This window comes from Vanessa atalanta, chromosome 11 (assembly GCF_905147765.1).
Source record: "Vanessa atalanta chromosome 11, ilVanAtal1.2, whole genome shotgun sequence".
NCBI lineage: Eukaryota > Metazoa > Arthropoda > Insecta > Lepidoptera > Nymphalidae > Vanessa > Vanessa atalanta.
Genome location: NC_061881.1, coordinates 309307 through 333601, shown reverse-complemented (window position 1 = coordinate 333601; position 24295 = coordinate 309307). Strand labels below are relative to the sequence as shown.

General features: G+C 32.6%; 2 protein-coding genes and 1 non-coding gene across 6 annotated transcripts; 2 read left to right on the top strand and 1 right to left on the bottom strand.

Moving 5' to 3' along the window:
• Positions 1-6654: 6654 nt before the first annotated feature.
• Positions 6655-11223, top strand: LOC125067489 (scavenger receptor class B member 1-like). Its single transcript, XM_047676147.1, has 10 exons — positions 6655-6694; positions 7269-7363; positions 7442-7605; positions 8027-8174; positions 8806-9006; positions 9427-9551; positions 9661-9932; positions 10015-10133; positions 10393-10518; positions 10951-11223. Exons 1-10 carry the CDS (start codon positions 6655-6657, stop codon positions 11221-11223), a joined length of 1563 nt encoding a protein of 520 aa, XP_047532103.1.
• Positions 11224-14097: 2874 nt separating this feature from the next.
• Positions 14098-14216, bottom strand: LOC125067557. Its single transcript, XR_007119732.1, has one exon. It is a non-coding gene; the product is annotated as a U5 spliceosomal RNA (small nuclear RNA).
• Positions 14217-16578: 2362 nt separating this feature from the next.
• Positions 16579-24010, top strand: LOC125067252 (scavenger receptor class B member 1-like). Of its 4 annotated transcripts, none has more exons than XM_047675731.1 (11): positions 16579-16959; positions 18014-18101; positions 18811-18905; positions 19809-19972; positions 20360-20507; positions 20764-20964; positions 21073-21197; positions 21286-21557; positions 21640-21758; positions 22293-22418; positions 22698-24010. In XM_047675731.1, exons 2-11 carry the CDS (start codon positions 18062-18064, stop codon positions 22920-22922), a joined length of 1515 nt encoding a protein of 504 aa, XP_047531687.1. In that variant the 5' UTR covers positions 16579-16959; positions 18014-18061; the 3' UTR covers positions 22923-24010. The 4 variants fall into 4 exon arrangements, with proteins under 4 accessions (XP_047531687.1, XP_047531688.1, XP_047531690.1 ...); XM_047675732.1 differs by having other exon boundaries at positions 16600-16704; XM_047675734.1 differs by lacking the exon at positions 16579-16959 and adding an exon at positions 17553-17568.
• Positions 24011-24295: the final 285 nt, after the last annotated feature.

Below are 24295 nucleotides of genomic sequence, written 5' to 3'. Positions count from 1 at the left end.
ATTTCTATTTCTTTATTACTTTATTATATTTTAAGGTTTTAAGACAATATAAGATTATATATGAAACGCAAATATTTATTTAACCATTACAATGGCTGTAGTAATCGTAATACTGTATCAATTAATATTTACATTAAAACCAATTACCTCAATACTAACTTTGTATATTGATAATTGCAAAAACACAATTCATATATTCGTCAATAATTTAACAAGCAATAACGATTATAGTATATCACAAAATTATATCGTACTCTAAATGTTAGCACCTTGCTGGTCCAGGATCAAAGTGAAAAGTAAAATTAGTAAAACTCTTATTTAATATCAATGTTATCAATACAATTCAAAAATAACTTAAATTAAATATACCCTTAATATACCCTTAGCACAGGGAAACCTAGTTGGGGCTCCTGTCTCCCACACACAATTGTACTTATTATTAAGATACGTTTAAACTGTAATGTCTGTAATGTGGGAGAGAATAAATAAATAATTATTAAAATAATTAATTATTTATTATTATTATTACAGAATTGAATAAAACATACAATACATAGTGTAAGCCTTGTTTGTAATCGTCTTATTATTTATTTATTTCTTACTTAATCTGACACGCCCATATATGCGTGTTACAGTTTATGTGTTGCGCAATTTACCTGAAGAGTTTGAGTCGTCTTTTTCAGGTTTATATTAAATGTAAAGCTACACCGGTTCGGAATGTATTTTCAAATATTTTAAGTATTTTCTGAACGTCTAGGTAACTCGATTAACTTCGTGTATTTTCCGTCAATGAGACTAGTAATAGAATTGGGCATTACACATGTGCTTGTTCATTTTTAATATCAGTTACAAAAGTCAAAAGAATACAGTTTGCAAACTGATGATAGTTATAACGCCACGCCATAGGCAACGCCGAGCCAAGCCAATGGAGAGCGATGCCATGGGTTAGTGCTGAACCGTCCTCCAAGCCCACCTGTGATATTGAATACCGGATCCATTCAGTTTGAAACGTCATCGGAGTTTGTGATATAAAATATCAATATAAATATATTAATAGTTATTGTTGCCTCCCATTTCATAATATAAAAACAACTTCTCATGAAGAAACTTTGAAAAAACATCGTTTTTAACATTTAACTGTATTTAAAATGTATAAGTTTAATTTTTTGTTCGTCTCCGTGAAGCGAAACGTGAGGGAAAATAACATTTAAATAATCTACGCGACTAGCGCTACTTTTTGTTAATTGGCAAAAACTTAACAAAATAATCCTTATTTATAAATGTTTATGACAATGTGATAATGAAAAAACTATAATATATACTTAATAATAAATCAAAAATATGATAAATTAAATATCATACAATATTTCCTGAAAAATATCGCTAAAAAAATCTAACTAAATTTAATTTATGTTTACCGACTTAATTAACCGAGTGTTTTTATGACGAATTTAAACTAGTATTATAAAGATAAATTATTCTTTATTAATATTTTCATCCATCCATGTAAAGCTGGGGCTGCAGTATAATATTGTACTGATAATGATACCACAACCTTTTGAACTGTACGTAAATAGCCTCACAAACATTTTATTGGTTCTAAGAAATAACTTCCATAATAATATTACAACCATCGTGGAACCAGCTTTCGGGAGTTTTCCCAAACAGATACGACTTGGGAACTTACAAAAAAGAGCATACACATTTCTTATAGGCCGGCAACGCACCTGCAAGCCCCCGTTGTAGCGGATGTCCATGGGCGGTGGTAGTCACTTTCCTCCCTCCTGCCAGTTTGCCAACTATAGCATAAAAAAGTACTCGATTCATTATAATTGTCAGTGTAACTTATTTCATCTGTGAGTTTGTGCGCATAATTCGAAGATAGGTTATTTTTGTACCTCTTATACTTACCGTGTAATATGTGAGGAAAGGGTGGAAATTAACAAATTAAATCGGACCTAACCGACAATAGCTATCAAACAAATGTCATGCGTAAGCAATTGTATGAATTTGTACAAGTCTTGATCTTTGGAAGCGCACCACGTTGGACAAACTCATCACGCTAAAAATCTCACAAAAATGTTCCTTACTAAAAATTTTACTAATAATTCTCCTGCTGTTAAATCGCGTTGGAACAAACATGCAACACTATAATAATTAAAAAATGAACCAGATGATACATAATGTTTTAATTTTCTTAAACTACATTTCTAGAAACATTTTTGTAAGAACCAAAAATATTAACAACAGATAACATATCTCGCGAAATTCTTATTTGAGTGTAAAATTTAGTACTATGTTTAAAATATACCAGTATTCAAATTGTTTATTAGATTCAATATATATATTTAATTATCTTAATAGGAAACGACTTATATAATTATCGTTTAAGGAAATATTCATTGGAATTAATTTATAAAGTCTACTAAAAGTGTATTATAACAAAGAGAAATTCAAATAACTAACAATTAATTTATAATTAGGTATGCATTGAAACCCTGTTTACTGTTCCTCCTGATAACAACAGAACGTTTCTGTTAGTCTCAGTAGTTAGGCCCCCCAAATTTTTTATGCTTATAATCTGAAATAAATGGTAATGCCCTCAAAATGACGAACATACCTAAATTAGTTGGGAGCAATCTTATGTATTTGTGGATAAAAAAGTGCTTCATAATATCATTTAGTAAAAAAAGGAACCAAAATAGACTTCTATGACTACACGGCAACAAACTTAAACGAAAACAATTTAAAGCACTTTTTATGTCCTACATAACATGATCTTATAATTACAAAATCAAGGTCCACGCTTTTTTATCATCTGTATAATCGTATATTGAATAATTTTTTTTTTTTATTAATGTATTTTTAGCAAATAATTTAAACATATGAATAATGGCAGTAATTTAAAAATATCCTCGGAATATTATTATAAAAACGATTATCTTGTCCCAAGAAGGATTTATTGACTTTTACACAGTTTGCAAACTTGGCGATATAAGCTTATCCCTCCGTCTCGTGTGCATACAATGATAATCACTGATTCCATCAAGTGTACATGAAGTATACAAGGCGAGCCGTATCCACATCAGTCAAAAGTCTAATTTTTTTTACCGCATAGGCTGCAGAGCTGAGTCTATTCGCCAATTTATTTATATGGGGGACCCATTGGAGCTTAGAGTCTATTGTCATACCAAGGAACTCTGTTGATTCTAAAACATCTAATGCTTCCCCATTTAAACGTACACTCGTTTTGACACATCTTACATTGGGAGTAGTGAATTTAATACATTTAGTCTTTTTACTATTTAACATTAAATTATGAACACTAAACCAATTTACTATTTCAGAGAGAGTATTGTTCACATCGTCATATATTTAAAGACGTATTTTTATTTTAAAAATTAAAGAAGTATCATCAGCAAACAATACTATCTCGAGTTTATCACCTAGGAGATGTGGCAGGTCATTTATATAAACAAGGAAGAGAAATGGTCCAATAATTGATCCTTGAGGGACCCCCACAGTAACTGGAGATCCAGGAGATCTCTTTCCATTTATATCAAAACTCTGAATCCGATTGCTCAGATACGAAATCAGAAGACTGAGTGCAGTGTCCCTAATTCAATCAAAGGCCTTAGATAAATCACAAAATATCCCTAAGACATCCTGTGACTCTTCCCAGGCCCTGTAAATATTTTTAACGAGCTCAACACCAGCGTCAGTTGTCGAGTTGTGAATTCTGATAGTCGCCCAATCATTAAATTTAAGAAAATTCCTAGAATTGACTGTCTTGGAAGTAAATATGGTATTAAATTCTGTTTTAATTAATTTAAAAAAAATGTTATAAAGCTCATTAGAATTATCATTTAATTGTAAACATGAGAGCTTTGCCATGATATTACTTCTGAACTTCTCAATTCGATACAAATTGATTGGAACAAATGTCTGTTTTAAATCCTTAGCATTATTTTTATTTGCGAATTAAATGAAGCCAACTGTCCACAATGATAGGAACTTAACATATTTATAATACATTTATGATTAGGTACACAGTTGGTAACAGTAGTAGCAGCCCGTAAATGTCCCACTGCTGGGATAAAGGCCTCCTCTCCCTTTGAGGAGAAGGTTTGGAGCATATTCCACCACGCTGCTCCAATGCGGGTTGGCGGAATACACATGTGGCAGAATTTCGTTGAAATTAGACACATGCAGGTTTCCTCACGATGTTTTCCTTTAACGCCGAGCACGAGATGAATTATAAACACAGATTAAGCACATGAAATTTCAGTGGTGCCTGCCTGGGTTTGAACCCGAAATCATCGGTTAAGATGCACGCGTTCTAACCACTGGGCCATCTCGGCTCATACAGTTCACAGTTGGTAAATATGTTGTCAATACATGTTGCAGTGGATTCAGTGATTCTAGTTGGCTCTAAGAATAAGTTATATGAATATAATAATCTGAATCTAATACTTGTGCTATAGTTTTCTAATAAATTTATGTTGAAGTCACCACAAATAAAAATATATTTACTTGATCCAGATAATTTAAATAATGCACTTTCCAATATTTTCTCAAATGCTTCATATAACCCGCTAGGAGGTCTGTATACGCAAACAACAATGACATGCTCAAGCTCTGCACAGGCTTTTCAATAGTCTGCTCAATAGAAAAGCTCACAACATCCTTACGTTCTTCAAATTTTAGACTTTTGTTAATAAGTATTAATGAGCCACAACGTATAGCTTTTTTTCTACTGAACATACTAGCCATCTGGTGACCACTGAAGTTAAACATAAACTGATAATTTACAAGCCAATGTTCTGTTATACATAAAATATCAATGGCATTACTGTTTATGAATAACTGAATTTCTAAATCTTTTCCTGTCATTTCTTGAAAGTTTTGGTGCACCAGGTGTACAAGTTTATTATTATTATTGTTTTGATTATTTCTAATTTCAAAATTTAGCAATTTATCCAAGGTTAAATTACTATTAGGTAAATTAATATTAGTATTAATAATAATTGAGCCAGAGACTACCTCTTTTGTCTTAAGAACATTATATATAACATAGTATATAAACCTGATGGCTTTGTGCGAGCTGGCCTGGGTAGATACCCACTAACTACTCATTGTATATTTTACTGCCAAACAGTTATTATTGTGTTCCGATTTGAAGGTTGAAAGAGCAAGAGTAAATACTGGCATAAGGCATCTTATTGGCCAAGGATAAACTGTGTGGTATATAACAGTGCAATGTCTAGGGGCGCCGGTGACCATTTATCCTTCAGACAACCTATTTGAAATAACGAAAAAAAAACTAGTAGTGCGAAAAGAACAACCTAAGCGCACACTTTAGTGTCTTCGATAAATTATCTTTCACGTAGGAACAGCTCTACTGAGCGAACGTTACACAAAAATCTATTATTAATTTTTTTACTAATTTTACATTTAATAGTTGTTAACAAACGATAAGTACAATACTGTATAGTGTTAACTTTTTAGGCCCAACAATTTGGTAAGAAGTTTTTATTATTTAATAATATAAATAATTTAAAGCAGCTTGCGTCTACTATAGGAAGACATTAAAATTAAATAATCTTAAACTAATTTGTAATATTATAATTTGAAGAAAGAATGTTTTTTTTTTTTGTTAATAATGCAAAGGTGAATGAAGACATTTTCTTATTATTACGCTGATGAAAGATCTTTTTCCACCCACCTACTAATCATTCTAGCAGCAAAGACCAATGATTTGAGTTGAAAAGAAAAGGGTTGATTGAGTTGTGTGAAATTAATGCCATTGTGATAATAAATCAAAATTTCTTATTTGGGAAAATAAATAGTGGTTTATAGTGCCCAAAAAGTATACATGTACAAGTATACATGTACATGTATACATGTACAAGTATACATAGAAAATGATAATGCTCTATAGCACTCGAGACGCTACTAGCTTTGTAGTAGTGTTGTTTTTGGAATTGGTATGTTAGTTACAAACATCACTCCCTACATACAAACAAACAAATTTTACCCTTTTTAGGGTTCCGTACCCAAAGGGTAAAAACGAAACTATACAAAAATCGCCTTATTTGTATATTTACCTTGATAATAAATAATAAAATTAAAATAAAAAAATATTTATGGGGACTCTCATACAAAAAAGTGATATTTTAGCCATTTTTTTGCTCGAAATTAAAATCAGCACCAAGTTAACGCTTGAAATATTCACAAATTATTTAATATTTTACGGAAACTTTACTTATATTTACTGAGTCGCGTTGTGCACTTTTCCTTAGGGTTCCGTACCCAATATGAACTGCGTGTACCTACTGTTGTTATTTACCTAGTCAATGGTACGGAACCCTTCGCAGTCTGAATCGCACTTGGGCGGTTTTATTATAATATTGGTATAGATTTTTTTTTTTTTGTACCTTCAGAATTCGAGGTTGATAGGAAACATTTTTTTTTATTAATGTAGCGACTAAACAATAAAGCTCTCAATTTATGTGCACTGACGGTAAATGAAATGATTTGCGTTGCTACACTAATTTAAAAATAAAATAATTTATTTCTTATTCAAATGCTTATCGTCTATATCGTCACAGGTATCTTCAATGACAGCGTTGGATATTACACATAAATAATAATATGAAGTACAGAAGTAATAAAAATACTGACCATAACACAAGTAAGTTATTAATACTGGCACAATAACAGCGAATTTAATACTAAAATTATGTTGCTCCATGCACAAGGAGTCTGAGCTCTTGGACAGTGTGACCAAATTAAATAAATATTAAAATATCGGTATGTTCAACTACCACGAATAACGACACGGCTGTAACTAAAGGTGGGAGTGTTAATACATGTTCTTTTGAGAACAGTTTGTATGTGACACTGACAGCACTCGCTAACTTTTGCAAGCGATTGATGGAGTGATCGTCCTAGTTACTTTTTTATCTCGCTGGAAAAACGCATTTACGCGTTTTCCCCATCTGATTATGGATTTGCTAACGCTGAGTGCACTCCGTACTTTGGCAGTGAAGGAGGGGGGTTGTTGTATCACGGGAATGCTTTCATAAATTACTGTGACGTCTTAACGTTGGGGCCACTTATGCGAACCTTCAAAGTAGAACCCCTCCACCCCGGGGCGTTTTAACGTGCAGTCAAGCCATTATAAACTATTTTGCAGTAATATTTTTAAGGACAAGTATTGTCATAGTTACAAAAAATCCAGTTAAATATAACATTATCATTTTCAGGGACGTTGCTTGTGTTGATAGCAGTCGGGCTCATATTACTGGTCATACCTACCGTATCGGTGTTTTGGGACACTCAATACCGAATAATAATTTTTGTAAGAATTTCTATTCCATTTTCATTTCATTCAATTTCCATTGGTTCTACCGCCAAAACATCAAATTTATTGCTTTAGGTAACAAGAATAGCAGTGGGATCTAAGTATTATGAAATTTTTGCACGGGAAAATGCGGGTCCTTTCTTACAAGTCTACGTGTTTAACGTCACCAATGCTGAAGCGTTCCTCTCCGGCGAAGACCACAAGCTACGCATCGAAGAAGTTGGACCTTTTACTTACCAGTGAGCACAATGTTATGAAACTCTTGGCAAAGATTCGACTACAGCTATTCTCAAGGGTAACTATTAAAAAAGAAAATAAAGAGTGCACTAAGATTGTGCGCAAACACGTTTTACGGCGATACTTCTGGGTGCTGGATCCATCAGCTTCGAAGTTCGATTTGAGAACAATCTAATACGACAGTGCCATTGGAACGTACCTCTGCCATTTAGGCAAAAACCAAGTCATAGTATAATATAATAATTCCTAAATCAAACCCATACATAGCCATATGATTATTTAGTCACTTCACGAATCCAGTTATTACTTAAGACAGAAAAACTGATTACCATTGTAACAAAATGAGATGTTTGACTGTCTGACTCATCCATTGGCTATGTACTTTAGTTTTAATACATCACCTTTAAATTATATTTATTACAGAGAATACAGAAAAAATGAGAAGTTCGAAGTCGATGAAGAAGCTGGTGTAATGAGGTACATACCACGCACCAGGGCAGAGTTCCGACGCGAACAATCCATTGATGATCCAGAACGTGTTAATATTACAGTCCCGAACGCTGCAATGTTGGTAAGAACGGACTTAATAACAATATCTAGAAATCGGTACAATTATTAGTTAACCGTAAGCTTATTCTTATTACAATAAAAGTTATTTGTCACAGTATCCTGACCAGGATCGCCGGGATAACTAAATACAATGAAAAGAAACTCATAGGACATGATGTCCACGTGCAGTTCTCCTAGTGTCGAAACATTTTATACTGCGGCGGTTTTTTTTTTAAACATTTTATCATTTCATAGTTACTATCCTTAATGTTCGGCAAAGTTTACAACTTAAGTAGTAGTTTAAATACTCACAAAATGACAATAGTTGACATTAATTTGATTGTACTTTATTTAATCTCAATTTTAAACACAAATTACCTGTGAGTTTTATTATACTGTCTAACGATGGTGTACTCAGATACAGAGCGTCATTACAATCACATTACACGCGATAACAATGTGGTTTCTTTCTCGTATTTTTAGTGCTCTTTAGTGATACTAGCGCTCGTTTTAAAGCGCTTTGACGTATATTGATTTTGCATATGATTTTTTAATTATACAAAGATTTATTTAGATTAAGTCCTTATTACATCATTTCAAGCTGTATCATGTTTTATTCATTGTATAATTATATCGCATATTTCTTTTTTCAGGCAATATCTTCTATGGTCAGTTCTTACCCGTACTGGACCAAATATGCGTTCAATATTATGGCGAACCGTCTGCAATCGAAGCCCATAATAGACATCAATGTCCACAGCCTCCTGTGGGGCTACGATGAGCCTTTGATAGCGTTATCTAATACTCTGATGCCGGGCTGGATTACTTTCAGCAAAATGGGCATTTTGGATCGAGTAAAATATAATTCATTTACTTATTGCTTTTTGTTTCATTTACAAAATATATTATAATTAGGTCATATCATTCACAAATTTCATGTGGAATCATTAAGACTTAGCTAGTGGTCTATAAACGCCATCGGCATCTCAGAGTAGCATAACTAAGCAGAGCCTAGGCGCTAACATATTCCATGGCTGCTTTTCTATTTAAAGCGTAGTGAAGGAGATCGTTGATGTTAATATCTATATGTATATACAAAGGGTAGGGGATACGGCGTCATCTGTACACTGACAAATATATAATAGGTTTTAGACCTAACAACAACAACGCCTCTTACTTGAACATCATCAAAATTAACTACTTATCATCGGGTGACACAAAAATTCATGTAATAAATATATAACTATATAAAAAATTGAGTTTTTTTTTTCTAGTTGTACGATCAGTCGTCTTCACCTGTGTTAGAGATGAGCATAGCCAATTTGGACAAGTTCCAGGTGAAGAAATCAGATGGCTACGCTGGTTTGAATGTGTGGGAATACGGTGACGTAAGCAAACGGTAATATTAGAAAAAAGTTACATTTAACTTGGCATTATTGCATTTTTTAGTGTAAATACCAATACATTACATATTTGCCTACAGTTTTGTCACATGTAAATATTTCCAGGACGCGTTGCAACACTTTTGTAGATACGTATGAAGGGTTCGCTTATGCGCCGAGAATGGCCCGAAATCACTCAATCAGACTGTATCGGAATACTTTCTGCAGGATGTTAGACCTTAGCTACATCGGCACTACCACAACGGATGTCTCATCTGAAGCCTTTGTCTATCAAGTCAGCAATTACAGTTATTCTATCAATCCTAGTACGGAATGTCTTTGTGGAAAAATAAACGAATGCATCGACGGAATATCTGATATATCGCCGTGTCTATATGGTAAGATTTACCAAAAATATATTAGCATTACTTTCTGGTGTTTCGATGTTATATACATTTCCTAATTTGTTTTTATTTACAGGTCTAACTATCGCTTTATCTAATGCCCACTTCTTGTATGCAAATCCCAAAGTGTATGAACGTATTGAGGGCATCCGGCCTGATGAGAAGGAACATGGAAGTGAATTTATAATAGAACCGGTGAGTAATGACATTAAATGAAGGACCTACTTTTCTCATTGCTCTGGAATTGTTCAGGTGCGTCATAACACCAATTATTATAGGACATATCATATGACTTTAGTTTTTACTTTATATTTTAACACATCACACCTTGGTTCCCAAAGTTGGTGGCGCTTTGGCGATGTAGGGAATAATTATTTTTTTCTTTTAAATTTTTCTTACAGGATCAATGTCTATGAGCGACAGAGGCCACTTACTTACTTTGATTTGTTTTCAGAAAGTGGGAGCAGTTCTCAGTGGAAGATTTACTATTCAAGTAAATGTAATTATTAAAGACGTCGATTTCTACCCTCAAGTTAAACCATTTTCAAAGATGGTCGTGCCCCTCAGTTACTTTAAAATTGTGAGATTATTTAATTAACATAGTAGATAAATTTATAAATCAATAACATTTATTTTGTATAGATGTATCACTTTTATTTTTTATAAATCTATGGTTATTTGGAACGTCTGATGATTTCACACTTCTAAAAAAAAAACATAAATTAATATTAGGCATATATTCCACTGCTAAATCGATGTCATGACAATCGTACATATATTAAAATTACACTGGCAAACAAACAAATTTTCGAATATAATATAATTCAATGTTAAATGGCTGAGAGTGGAACCTACTCACCAACTTACATCTACTATCGGCCATAGTTACCTTATCTTGGCATCATCCATATCGCAAATACATGACACAACGTTGAATTTAATTATAACCTCTCTTCTTGTAAAATATATTGTGTAAATTCACTTCTTATATCACCTTCCTTATGCATTTCAGATACAGCCCGAGTTATCAGAAGAAAATAAAAGATATGTAAGAATATCTAGTTATTTTCTACCGTATATAGTTCATGGCGTGGAGGTGCTGGTATTCATAATTGGATTGACAATATTGGTATACGCTCTTTGTCAGATGTATCAACAGTGGCGTTGTTTTGGTGTACAAATAAATAATGTGATGCATAATGATAATCCTCAGGTGGAAACACCGTTGATGGACGAGAAACTTAAAACTTTTGAAATAAATACTGACATGCAATTGAAGATTTAGTTTATAATATAAGTAATGAGAGTTCATATTCCTTTGTGGCCAGAATAGACATTCTTTATAGTCGCAACGCTTAGGATTTGGAGCTGGTAGTACCCACCTGTTGGTAGTACAATTATTTTTATACTTCCTAATAACTTAATTCGAAGAATTCCGGACATAACTGTGATATTCAAAGGAGAAGGCAAATTTGGCCGATCTGGAAGAACCATAATGCGACCAAATTAGCCTTTAGCGAATGCACCAGCTAATAAAAAAATGTTGATAATATATATTTTTTTAATAATTATTTTTGCCAAAAACGTTTTTATTAAATAAATTGAATGTGGATTTTTTTATTTTTATTTATATGATACTTTTGTTTTGATTTTATAATTTACGTTATAGAATAAGACTTAAAATGTTGCCTGATAAGAAATAAATATATGAAAATTACTAGCGAAACAATATTTCCAAATGAGCAATGATAGCATCAATTACATTATTAACATAAATACAAAGTTAATTTGTAATATTAGGATGCTATTAAAAAAAGCTTAAAATATGAATGTATTGATTGATAGTACTTGAAAATTAAAAGTAAAACGACCTATTTAATTCGTCCTCATCATCACATCACCTTAAGAGTTTACTGATGTAAATATCACGTATCACAAATGTACCATTTATTTCATCACTTTCTACTATATATAACAAACCACCCACGAAAAATACTTGCTCGTCCTTGTCCCATCCTACGTGTCCTTTCATCCTCACAAAATATAACCAATTTTGACTTATTCGTTACATCTTCATCTTTCAGTCAACGCTTGCATTATTTGAAGTATTTTTTTTCGCTCTCTATTCCACTAAGGAATTCAAGATCATCATTGTTTAATCAATCTTGTTGAATGAATGAATGTATCTATGTACCTCTTTATTAACTAATAAGAATCAGAGCTACTTGAATCCGTGTATTCTAATGTGGATTCATCAGACGAGTCCTGATCTGGTATCAAAATAGCGACTGGCGGTGAACCTATAATCGGAGGCATCGGTACTGGCATGGCATAAACAAAATTTGAATCACTGGGCATAGGATCGGGTGTATCTTTTGCACTTTTACATCTGCATTTCTGATGGCATAGAGAGCAGTATGAAAAAAATGCTGGAGTACATGACGGCAAACACACACAAGGTGGACAAGGTGGACTTCGGGGTGTGGTTGATGTTACTTTTGTTGGAGCTGGCACCAACATTGGCATCGGAGCTGGTACTATGTAATACGGTATTGGAAATATTGGTGGCCCAAATATTGACAGTGCATATTGTAGGTTTACTTGTTTCATTATTTCAGCTAAGAACATAGACAGGATCCATATGTTTTTAACGTTCTGTAACAATATGAAAATATAACTTAAGTAAATAGTTTGCCAAATGTTTTATAAATGTCTTTTTTATTAAAGAAATAAAAAATAAACTTGCTCACGTATGTCATGGTCGATAGGATGAGTTTTATTATATTGTATCGTATATTCACTTTTTTGCATTATATTTCTTAAGCATCAAAAGTGGAAGCCACGGATGGAAATAAAGTGAAACGCATTTTACAGTTGCGCAATACTTTTTCAATTTACGTACACTTTTATGTATCGCTTCGTCACTTGTATATAAAATACCATTTTCACTATAAAAATACATTGTATGTTATTTTTATAATTGAAAATTTAGACAATCGTGGCAGTATATAATATTTATTAAAACTTCAATACATATACATATATATCATGCTAATATTTTTGTTTAAATAAACGTAATAATATGCATAAATTTTAATTTATAATATTTTATTTCTTTTTGTAATTAAAAATTTTGTAAAATTATATGAAATTACTTGAATATCCTTTATTAAATGGATCGAACTTGGTCTTACTTTAGCAAATATGTACCCATACTTTAAAGTGTAAATAAGTGAGTGCCTTATGAAAAATAAAGGCAATATCACTTAATGATATAGAAATGCTTTTGCTATTATTATTTCTCTATCTAAAGTTCTAAACCAAATGATTGATCGTTGATCAATTATATTTATCTCGAAAGAGTAGTATAGCTTTAGTTGTTGTTGTCGTTGTCTTATTTAAATATTTATTGTAACATAAAAATATTAATTATGAGTTGTAAAGGAAAGATAGAACTGCCGCTGACTTTTAGAATTTAAATATTTTGGAGAACTACTTATCATCCATACATTTTTATCCCATCTGTTATTATATTATAGCGCCTAGACAGTCGTCGTAATATATACACCTTAAAATATGCAACTCATACATAGAGACTATATCCAGACTAAAACCATTTGGAAGAATTATAATATCATCAGTAGTTTTTGCGTGACCACTTACCCTCAATCGGTTCATTCGCTCGTCTGGCATTCCATTATCGATAATGTGATCTTAGTTGATGTGTTTTGTTTGAGGTCGCAGTTAATTTTTGAATTCCTACTTTCTCTTATCTTAAAATCTATCCTTCCGATTACCATATTTAATATTTTAAAGGCACAAGTCACACTACACATAATGCTTTAACCTAAGCCGACTTCCAAAAATCTTTAATTGATTATTCATAATTTCATATCAGTTTTATTGAGCGTTGAGACATATATTTTATAACTTGTATCTTGTATTACTTATTTACTTAGCGTTGCATATCGATAGTCCAAAACTATCGATACTATCGCTGCTACCAATAGTATTGCTTACAGAGAGCAATACTATCGATAATATTGCACACGGAGCGCTCTCGATATCCTCAATCTTGAATAGACTTTAAAGTCAACTATCACTGGTCAAGCTATTGATAGTCCAGCAACGCTAATGTACAATTGTACATGTATTTTTAACCTTGCACTAGTGCGCAAGGCTTCAAAAATACGTTTAGACTCATTTGAGTGTTCCCCTCCACGGAAATCTTTAGTAAAAGGCGAAAGATTTATACGTTTTGAAGGGAAACCAGAGTAACAATATCATTGAACTGTGGGGAGGTCATTCAATGCGCGAAAATCAAGCCATCGCGATGTAGAAACTCGACATTATGGAACAACGCCATCTAGTGACGTATTATATATTTATTTTCCTAAACACGCTAATAATGACATCTGCGATCATATACAATATGTATCGATGCCTGCGAATTGCGATGAAGATTAGAAATAAATAATTATGTTTTCGTTTAAAGTATTGGATAAGGAAAACTATTTGAATATGAGATTATCTATACTATTATTATAAATGCGAAAGTAACTCTGCATGTTAAATACGCTTACGTGGCTAAACCACTGAATCGAATTTGATAAAATTTGGTGTGAAGCAAGCTTAAACCGTAAGGAATACATTACAACCTTCCTCTAAAACGCGAGCGAAGCCGCGGGCTACACTTGATATAGAATGAATAAGAAAATAAAAAAATATATAAGCTTAGATCATCAACTTAAATTCTTGTTAAGCAAGGCGAAGAGCTCTTAATATTATGACAAACAAAATGTTATCGTGAAGTAATTTCCTGTCAGAGAATTTTAATTTACAATTAACTATTATGTAAAAATGAATTATTATTATTTGTTTTTATTAATACATTAAATGAAAACAAATCATATACTTTTAATAAAAATAAAATTAAGCATTTTAAGATAATTTGTAGTTTTTTACTGTCTTTACTATTCGTCGTATTACGAACACTAAAGTTATCTTGTCACACGAGAGTCAATCACGTCGAGTACGAAAGTCGGACACGCGCGCTCAGGTTCTAGCAACGACACACAATACTTAAATATTTACCAAGTTATTTCAAGATTTTTCAACGATTTTCTTGAATAATAAATAATGAACATGTGTTATGAGCCGAGATGGCCCAGTGGTTAGAACGCTTGCATCTTAACCGATGACTTCGGGTTTAACCCAGGCAGGCAACACTGAATTTTCATGTGCTTAATTTGTGTTTATAATTCATCTCGTGTTCGGCGGTGAAGGAAAACATCGTGAGGAAACCTGCATGTGTCTAATTTCAACGAAATGCAATGGAGCAGCGTGGTGGAATATGCTCCAAACATTCTCCTCAAAGGGAGAGGAGGCCTTTAGCCCAGCAGTGGGATAAATTTACAGGCTGCTAATGCTAAAAAAAAATATGTGTCATTGTTTCTTTCCAAATTCTTTGATTTTAGGTCAACGGAAAGTAAGTACTAAATAGGTTTTGAGTGGGATTTGGTGATATGCGATACAAGCGGCCGTATCACTTGATTGGGTAGATTTAAAAGATATTTTTTCCACGGCTCTAAGGAACCGCCGGCCTCAGTATTTGGTATTAATTTCAACTTTATACCTCTACGCTATCCTGAGATCTTACCGGACAATCAGACAGACGAACAGCGGAGTGATCATAGGAGGGTTATTTTTTCCTTTAGATATTTAGAACACTAAAATTTAAACATACTTAAATGATATTAGGGCAATCATTGTCTATATAATCTAATTCGTGTATGATATTTGTTAACACGATCAAATAATACAGATAAATCACAGTACAATAGACTTGTAATTTTTCCCATGCATTGTATGTCACTGAGATGGACCATATCCGCATCAATTTAAAGGCCAGCAACGCAGCTGGGAGTCATCTGGTATTGTATCTATGTTTCTTTATCTGCGGAGGTTGCTTTCCACCAGGAGGTGAAGGCTCACCTATGAGTAGTTTTTGAAGTATCACTTTTTACGAAAAATTAGACCACCACTAGAACTAGACAACCACGGACAATTGTCTTTGAAGGTAACCTCGATGCCCGTACCTAACCTGACACACGAAAAATGGAAAGGAAAATATTTTATAACTTCTTTAGTATAAAGATAGTCCTGCAATTTTGGTGTTCGCCTTTGTTTCCAGTTTTAAGCTCAAATAATATCTCTAATATCAAATAATAAAGAAATTAATACATACCGTAATAGCGGTATGATATAATATTACTAGCTGTCCGTCCTGACTTCGTGCGGGTAACGTTCAAAGTAACACAACCGATTCTCTTCCTTCCGATTGAAGTTAAATTTCCTTTTTAAAAACTTACTTTTTATGATGTTGAAGTTTTTGATGTGCGTTCAGTGTGAGTAACGTATAATTTGAATGTATCACAGTTTGATTTCATTCGTTTAAATTAATTCGATAGTTGATCTAAATCTAATTACATTGTATGCTTACTAGTTTTTTATCTGAAGTTAACCTTAACCGGTGAACTTGAGATAGGATTACTATAACTGTATAAGATAACGCAGTAGGACCATTAATAAAATTATCAAATCAAAATATACAATAACGCTAGTAATCGTGATGACATTGTTCACGATTCGTTGTCTCGTTTATCGTGTGCGTCGTTGGTCGAGTGGCTAGTTTTGGAGATCCCGAGGTACTGGGGTCGAAACCTGGACGATTTATGTGCCTGTAATACGTTTTTGATAGTATCGGGTAATGGGATAAGTTTATATAAATTAAAAAAAAACATATTTATACTGTATATCTCTATGAACTTGTAGTTTAATATTTTAGTGCACGTTTTGTTGTTTTCAATAAGTTATTTTCATTTTGAAACAGTTGAATCAAGCGAGCGTACGTTATATTTTTTTTATTCTGACCGTTTATGTGTTTTAACGTTCAGACAATATATATGTATTTATAACAGTGTTGCCGTCTAGTGTAATTGTTTTTGACAACTAAAATTTGGTAAGTCATTTTTATATTTAAAAAAATACAATATTTTATACAATTGGTAACAACAATATTTTCAAATATATTTGAGAGATAGAAGAAGAAGAATCTATCTTATCTATGTTAAAGATAACAACTATATTTTAAACGAAATGATTTAAAATTGCATTCGTATTTATTGTAATCACTAGCAACGTCTATTTTATATAATATGCTTGTATTAGGATCGAGTTTATACAATAACCGAAGGGTTCAGCAGTCAATAATTCTGCCAGAAGTAAACTGCCTGATATTTCGTATTTATTATCAGACCTACACTCTCAATAGGGTACTTTCGGTGAAAAAGGTGAAAAATAAAATATAAAATCTGATATAATGTAGAAATATATTTAATTGTGTATTCTAATTTTGAATCGTAAAAGCACATTATTGTTTTATTATATTAAAATTAAAAGTCGTAATTTTTAATCTGTATATCACATGACCTAAAACACGAGCCGCTATGGCGTGACGTCATATAGGCAAAAACTGTCAGTTCAGTAAATAAGCAGCTAGCTACATATCTATCAACTTTCATAGTCATTGTAGGTTATGTTACCATCGCCTTTATCTATACCTACACAGGTTAAAGGGCAAAGTATTATTAGATTTTAACAATGGGGTTTTACTAACATTTGCATAATCCTCACATAAATACAATCGTCAATTGATAAGAATCTCGTTTTGCGACTCATTTTGCGATCATCTGGCACTTTGATAAACATTTTTTCTGAAGCTTTAATGCTAGTATTTGTACAATCAGACACTACACACCAACGATACACATTGCAATTCATTATTTTCCCATAAAACACCAATTATTTATAGCTGTTAACGTTGAACGAATGCCGGTCGTACATACACGACTGTAGTTTTTACCAATATGACGTCACCAAAAGGACTGACAGCGTTTTTGCGGGAATAAAAAAGGTTTATCTAAGTACTACACATTTAACTTTGCACATTATATATCTCTTTCCTAAAAATCCTATTTTTATATGTTTTTTAAATTCTTAATTTACTCTTTCAGGTATCTTCCACGGACAGTGTTATATGATAGTACACACACATACTAAACATGAAGTGCAAGACTAATGAAAACACAAACCGGAGCACGAGTAAGTAATGAGCTGGAGATGAGGACGATAATTCGGTGGCAGGGTTTAGAGCCCTTCTGGATAAGCACTGCCTCATAATTATCATCCAGATATTCTACCACCGAACAGCAATACTTAGTATTATTGTGTTCTGGTTTGAAATATAAGCGAGCCAGTGTAACTACAGGCACAAGGAACATCTTAGATCCCAAGATTGGTGGGCCAGTGGTAATACGAGGAATGATTAGAATTTCATACAGTACTTATGTGTATGGGCATTGGTGACCCCTGCCATCAAGTGGCCCATTTGACCATTACGTCTACCTGCATGGCGTTAATAACCAATTCATTGAAATCTTAAATTATTATACTTAAGCGTCAATACTGCAATGATTCAGGGGCCGACTATCGATGTAAATAGTTGCAAGATCTATCTTGATCACTTGGGCTATTGTCGTATCCATTCCTATCCACACGTGTGATAAGCTTAAAAGGTGGATTAGTAGGAATATTGGTAATTCCTTATTTAATATGGGGGATTTGCTATAATATATTTGATTTAAAAAAAAAAATACCCGGTCGTTCACTGATGTGCGAATAAAATACGTAGTGTTGAACAATCTTAATCTATTAGCGATCAAGTTACTTCATCAAAAGCCATGACCCTAAGTTCTGTCAGCTTCATGTATTTGGGTGATACGAGAAAAAAATACAACATTATCGTTTTCAGGGACGTTGCTTGCGTTGATAGCAGTCGGGTTTACATTACTCGTTATACCTACAGTGTCGGTGTTATTGGACCCTCAATACAGAATGATGATATATGTAAGTATTAAGCCAGAAGTCCCGCCTTCGTGCGTCCTTTTTTAAATGTATAAATACTAATTATCGCCCGCGGCTTTGCTCGCGTTTTAGGGGTCGATTGTCATGTCTGAAGCAAAAAAGTAGCAATAGTCAAATTCGGTTCATTGGATTGGTAGTGAAAGAGCGACAGACAGACAGCGTTGCTTACACATTTACAATAATAGTATAGATTTTAAAGAATGAACAATAATATGAAATGAATATTTATACAAAGTATTATAATATCCGCCTTTACTGCACTATCTTCTTAGAGGCACCCCGCATATCTATGCTCGTATTTAAATATTATATCTCGAAAGCCACTGGTCAAAACTGCAAAGTTTAAGGTCAGTTTTTATTTAAATAACAGATAATATTTAATACTGCGACAGATTAATCGAACTCTAACAGTTAACCTTATTTTTTTTCCGTAATCACTTTATCATATTTCTACGCTTGACGCTTTGACGCTTTTATATAAATTTCAAAAATTGGAATTATTTTTATCTTAAGTGCTCAGTTACCACTGTGCATTATAATTATACTCCCATAATCGGACTGGAAGGCATGGTTCATGACAATGGTTTCGCGTATTTATTTTAACTTACATTTTTGAGATGCTACTGTGAATTTAATGTAAGAAAAACTTTATTAAGTTTTGTTTTTTGGCTGAAGCGGCCTTTGAACTCAGGGTTTATGAGCTGGATACGAGACCAAATATACAACTCATAAAGCATTCGACTCAACAAGTAAAACGTCTATACGATCTGTTTAAATCAAGATTGAGTAAGGCACTATGCCAACCAAAGGAGTAATCTTCTTACTCTCTTGCAAGCCTTTACAACTTAGCGTTTATTATTTTAAAATATTTACCTATTATTTCAGATGACGAGAATAGCAGTGGGATCTAGGTTCTATAAAATCTTTACACGTGAGAATGTGGGTACCCTGTTACAAGTTTACGTGTTTAACGTCACCAACGCCGAAGCGTTCCTCTCAGGCGAGGACCACAAACTACGACTAGAGGAAGTTGGCCCCTTTACTTACCAGTGAGTTTCAATATATCAAAAATTAGGTCTCCTTACTGATGTTATACAGCAAGATCAATCTTAAAAGCTACATCAACGATATATTATATAATACACATACTTGTGTGTAAAAAAATTTAGCTGTAGTTGTTATTTTTTCAGTTTTAGGTCCATCGTCCTCAATTTTTCAAAGATAGATACTTTTGCTGAGAAACAAACCTATATATACGTTTTTATAGATTTAGTTCTACTCTGACAAAAGTTAGATAAAAACTAAACAGTTAAGTATTTGCATAAATTTATACTATAACAACGCAGAATATATATGCAGAATCTCTCCACAAATTTCACAAAAAATTTCTCGTGATCTCTGAATTTAAAGCTTTAATTTAATGGCATTTATTGCAGAGAATACCAAAAGAATAATAAGTTCGAGGTCGACGAAGAAGCTGGTGTAATGAGGTACATACCGCATACCAGAACAGAGTTCCGACGTGAACAATCCTTTGACGACCCAGAACGGGTCAATATCACCGTGCCCAACGCTGCAATGTTGGTAGGATTCTTCTAAAGCAATAACAAGAGTGTTTAATTAATACGCAGAACTGTTAACATTCAAATTGTTTAGATTAAGATCTTACGTTCAGCATTGACGATGTTAGGTCTGGTTAATATCTCTTAACGTACCAATTTATACGGTGACCAGTTATCATCTGGTGGCACATTTACGACGGGACATTTTAGACATTACGAGCGGACTACGCTCACCCATTTTATTACATTTATATACAATTATTATATTTATATTTCAGGCAGTATCATCAATGCTCAGTTCTTACCCATTCTGGACTAAAACCGGGTTCACCGTGCTGGCGGACCGACTGCAATCAAAGCCCATAATAGACATCAATGTCCACAGCCTCCTCTGGGGCTACGAAGAGCCTTTGATAGCCTTATCTAATACTCTGATGCCGGGTTGGATTACTTTCAGCAAAATGGGCATTTTGGATCGAGTAAAATACCGTTTGTTTGCTTAATGTTACATATTTTTACTATTTATAATCAAATAACATTTCGTTTATCTGATTCCGCAATACGTTATAAAAAAGAATACATTATAGCTGTACGATCAGTCATCTGTACCTATGATGGAGGTGAGCACCGCTCCTCAGGACAAGTTCAAGGTGAAGAAAATCGACGGCAGTCCTGGTTTGAATGTGTGGGGCTACGATAATCCAAGCAAGCGGTATAGTAATAATTAGTACATAATTTGAATTTCATAAAATAATTAGCACCAAATTCTAACAATTTTGATACGATTTAAATATTTTCAGCACGCGTTGCAACACGTTGGTAGATACGTATGAAGGGTACGCTTATGCGCCAAGATTGACCCGCGACGACTCGATCAGATTGTATCGAAGTTCGTTCTGCAGGATGTTAGACCTTAGCTACATCGGCACTACGGCCACGGAGATCACATCCGAAGCCTACGTCTATCAAATCAGCAATAAAAGTTATTCCATAGATCCTAGTACGGAATGTCTTTGTGGAAAAATAAATGAATGCATCGACGGAATTTCTAATATATCACCATGTCTATATGGTAACATTTTCCAAAAATATACTTGCATTAAAATCTCGTGTTTCGATGTTATATACATTTCCTAAATTGTTTTTCTTCACAGGTCTAACTATCGCTTTATCTAATGGTCACTTCTTGTATGCTAATCCCAAAGTATATGAACGTATTGAGGGCATCCGGCCAGATGAGAAGGAACATGGAAGTGAATTTATAATAGAACCAGTGAGTTGAAGTCCTTAAGTCTTACTGATTGTCATAATTAATCCATCAACTCAATTATTGATAATATTATTATAACACTTATACAAATGTGATATTTGTGCTTTTTATTAATTTATATTGATTTCAAGAAGACGAATGCCGATTAGTAGCATGTTATCTTAGTATATATTTTAATATGAAGGTGTGAAAGGCATACAATTACAGTGATAGGTATGGGAGAAGGTTGAGCTGGGTATGATGGTATGGTGTATGCGAAAGTGAGCAACACATGATTAATAGATTTAACTAATTATTAGGACAATACATAGTAGGAAAATTTACTATGAGAAGACTAATTAATCAAAAAGTTAAATGGAACATATTTTAAAAAATGGTTCCACCATTTATTATTTTTTTGTAATGAAATTGAGCATAATAATACTAAAAATCGAACAAGAAATCATCTTAGGACAATTATTGTGACTTACTGATAGAACTGAAGGTAAGATTATAATCTTACGTATCTCCTAAAATGTAACTCTGTTTGTTTTTCAGAAAGTGGGAGCAGTTCTTAGTGGAAGATTTACTATACAATTAAATGTAGTTGTTAAAGACGTCAACTACTACTATCGAGTTCGTCCATTTTCAGAAATGGTCGTGCCTCTCGCTTACTTTAAAATTGTAAGATACTTTTGAGTAAATATTAGTTAAATTATTTGTATTATATCGAATAGAGAATTCTATATATTAAATTTAGAAAAACAATTACACAGTAATTAAACATTTTGAAGAGTCTTTTACATTTTTTATATAAAATGGTGGAACAGTAAATTCAACTGCCAATTGTGAAATAAATAGATCTTACATATTTTTTATGGAGAATTGTTCAATTTGATTGTTATGTTTCATTGACTTATTTTTAACGAAATTGTAAATAGCTTTCCTAATTATTCGTTTCAGGTGCAACCTCAGTTAGCTGAAGAAGACAAGAACGATATAAAAATGTCCAACTATCTCCTACCATACGTAATTCATGGCGTGGAAGTTCTGCTGTTAATAACAGGCTTGACAATATTGGTATACGCTCTCCGGCAGATGTATCTGCAGTGGCATTGTTCTGCTTACCACGAAAATAATGAGAAGCATAATGATAAACTACAGGGTTCACGAGAAGCCAAACTTTGAATAAAGAAAAACCATCTAGAGATAGTAATCAAGGGAGTTAACTAACATTATTGTGGTTCTGAGATGGGCCTTATATTATAGCTGTAATTTTCGAGTATAAGATCGATTAAATAGTATCCGATGACGATTTTGTACACAAGCTCACCTGTCAATCCGTCAGTTGGTACTTTGAATATTCTGTTATCCAGACTTTGAATTTGTTAGAATATCTTTTATTGTTGCTTTGTGATAAAATATTCTATGTTTCTTTGTTTTGTGCTGCGTTTGACATGTTCTATGATCTTTATTAAATTGTCGGTCAAAAATTAAAATAAGCCTCTTAAAATATGATATCTCTTAATTATTGTCGGGCTCAAAAATATGAATTAAATTAGTTATTAGACTAGAAAGTTCGATTATAAATAATAATCCTATGCGGCTGGGTTACTGATTTCATTTACGAGAAGATATTACCATCTATTATTTGTAATATTATACGATCAAACAAGTAGAAAAATTTTCATAAAAATTTCGCTAGTTTTAAATCAATGTTGTATCAGAACATTTAGTAACAATTAAATGTTCTGGCTTTATTTTTGTTTCTTGTTGAGAAATCGTTTTGTGATATTAGTGTTAATACGATAATATAACCAAAGTATGAGATAAGACAATACATTATTATAAGTATTTGAAACGGGATATTTACCATGTTTTTTATTTTTATTTGGTGGAGCTTTTTGTTTTGGTAAAACAGTCTCGTGAACAAGACATTCGTAGATAATCTCGAAATATCTAATACTAAAATAATATAAAAATAAACATATTAATTTAAAATCTTATAAAGACAATACATTGCTTAATTTTATCGTGAAGCAATTACAATAAATACAAAAATGTTAGTTGTTATTGTAATAGATAGTGATGTTCCTAGCGATTCTTACATAAATATTTCATTCACAGATATTATCCTATTATTATATTTGTTTCGCGTAACATTCTGATTTCTTTTAAAATTTGTTTTAATATCGACATACTTATTAAAATAAGCTTCAAAATATCGCTAACTTGCGAATAAGAAATGCGTATATGAAATCCAAAATCAATTCTGATGCACGTCTGAATCTGATACTTTTTATCTTGTGATTGACAATAACAAAATAATTAATACTTATTATTAAGATGAATATATTGTGTAACTTTGGTTTAAGATTAAGAAAATCTATTGTGATTTTAAAAATAGAATATTTAAAAAAAATATAAAACCATTTAATATATATCATTAAATTGCTTTTATTATTTATCAAAAATATAAATCAAAATTATCAGGTGGTATTTCTAAGCTTCTAATAATACGTATCGGAATCGGAACCGGAGGTATCTGTGTCTGTCTCTGT

Coding starts and splice junctions, on each gene's coding strand:
- LOC125067489 (XM_047676147.1), top strand. CDS start 6,655: ATGAAGTACAGAAGTAATAAAAATACTGACCATAACACAA. Junction 7,606..8,026: donor GTTGGACCTTTTACTTACCA/GTGAGCACAATG, acceptor TATTTATTACAG/AGAATACAGAAAAAATGAGA. Junction 10,519..10,950: donor CCCTCAGTTACTTTAAAATT/GTGAGATTATTT, acceptor TATGCATTTCAG/ATACAGCCCGAGTTATCAGA.
- LOC125067252 (XM_047675731.1), top strand. CDS start 18,062: ATGAAGTGCAAGACTAATGAAAACACAAACCGGAGCACGA. Junction 20,965..21,072: donor AAATGGGCATTTTGGATCGA/GTAAAATACCGT, acceptor AATACATTATAG/CTGTACGATCAGTCATCTGT. Junction 21,558..21,639: donor TATATCACCATGTCTATATG/GTAACATTTTCC, acceptor TTTTCTTCACAG/GTCTAACTATCGCTTTATCT.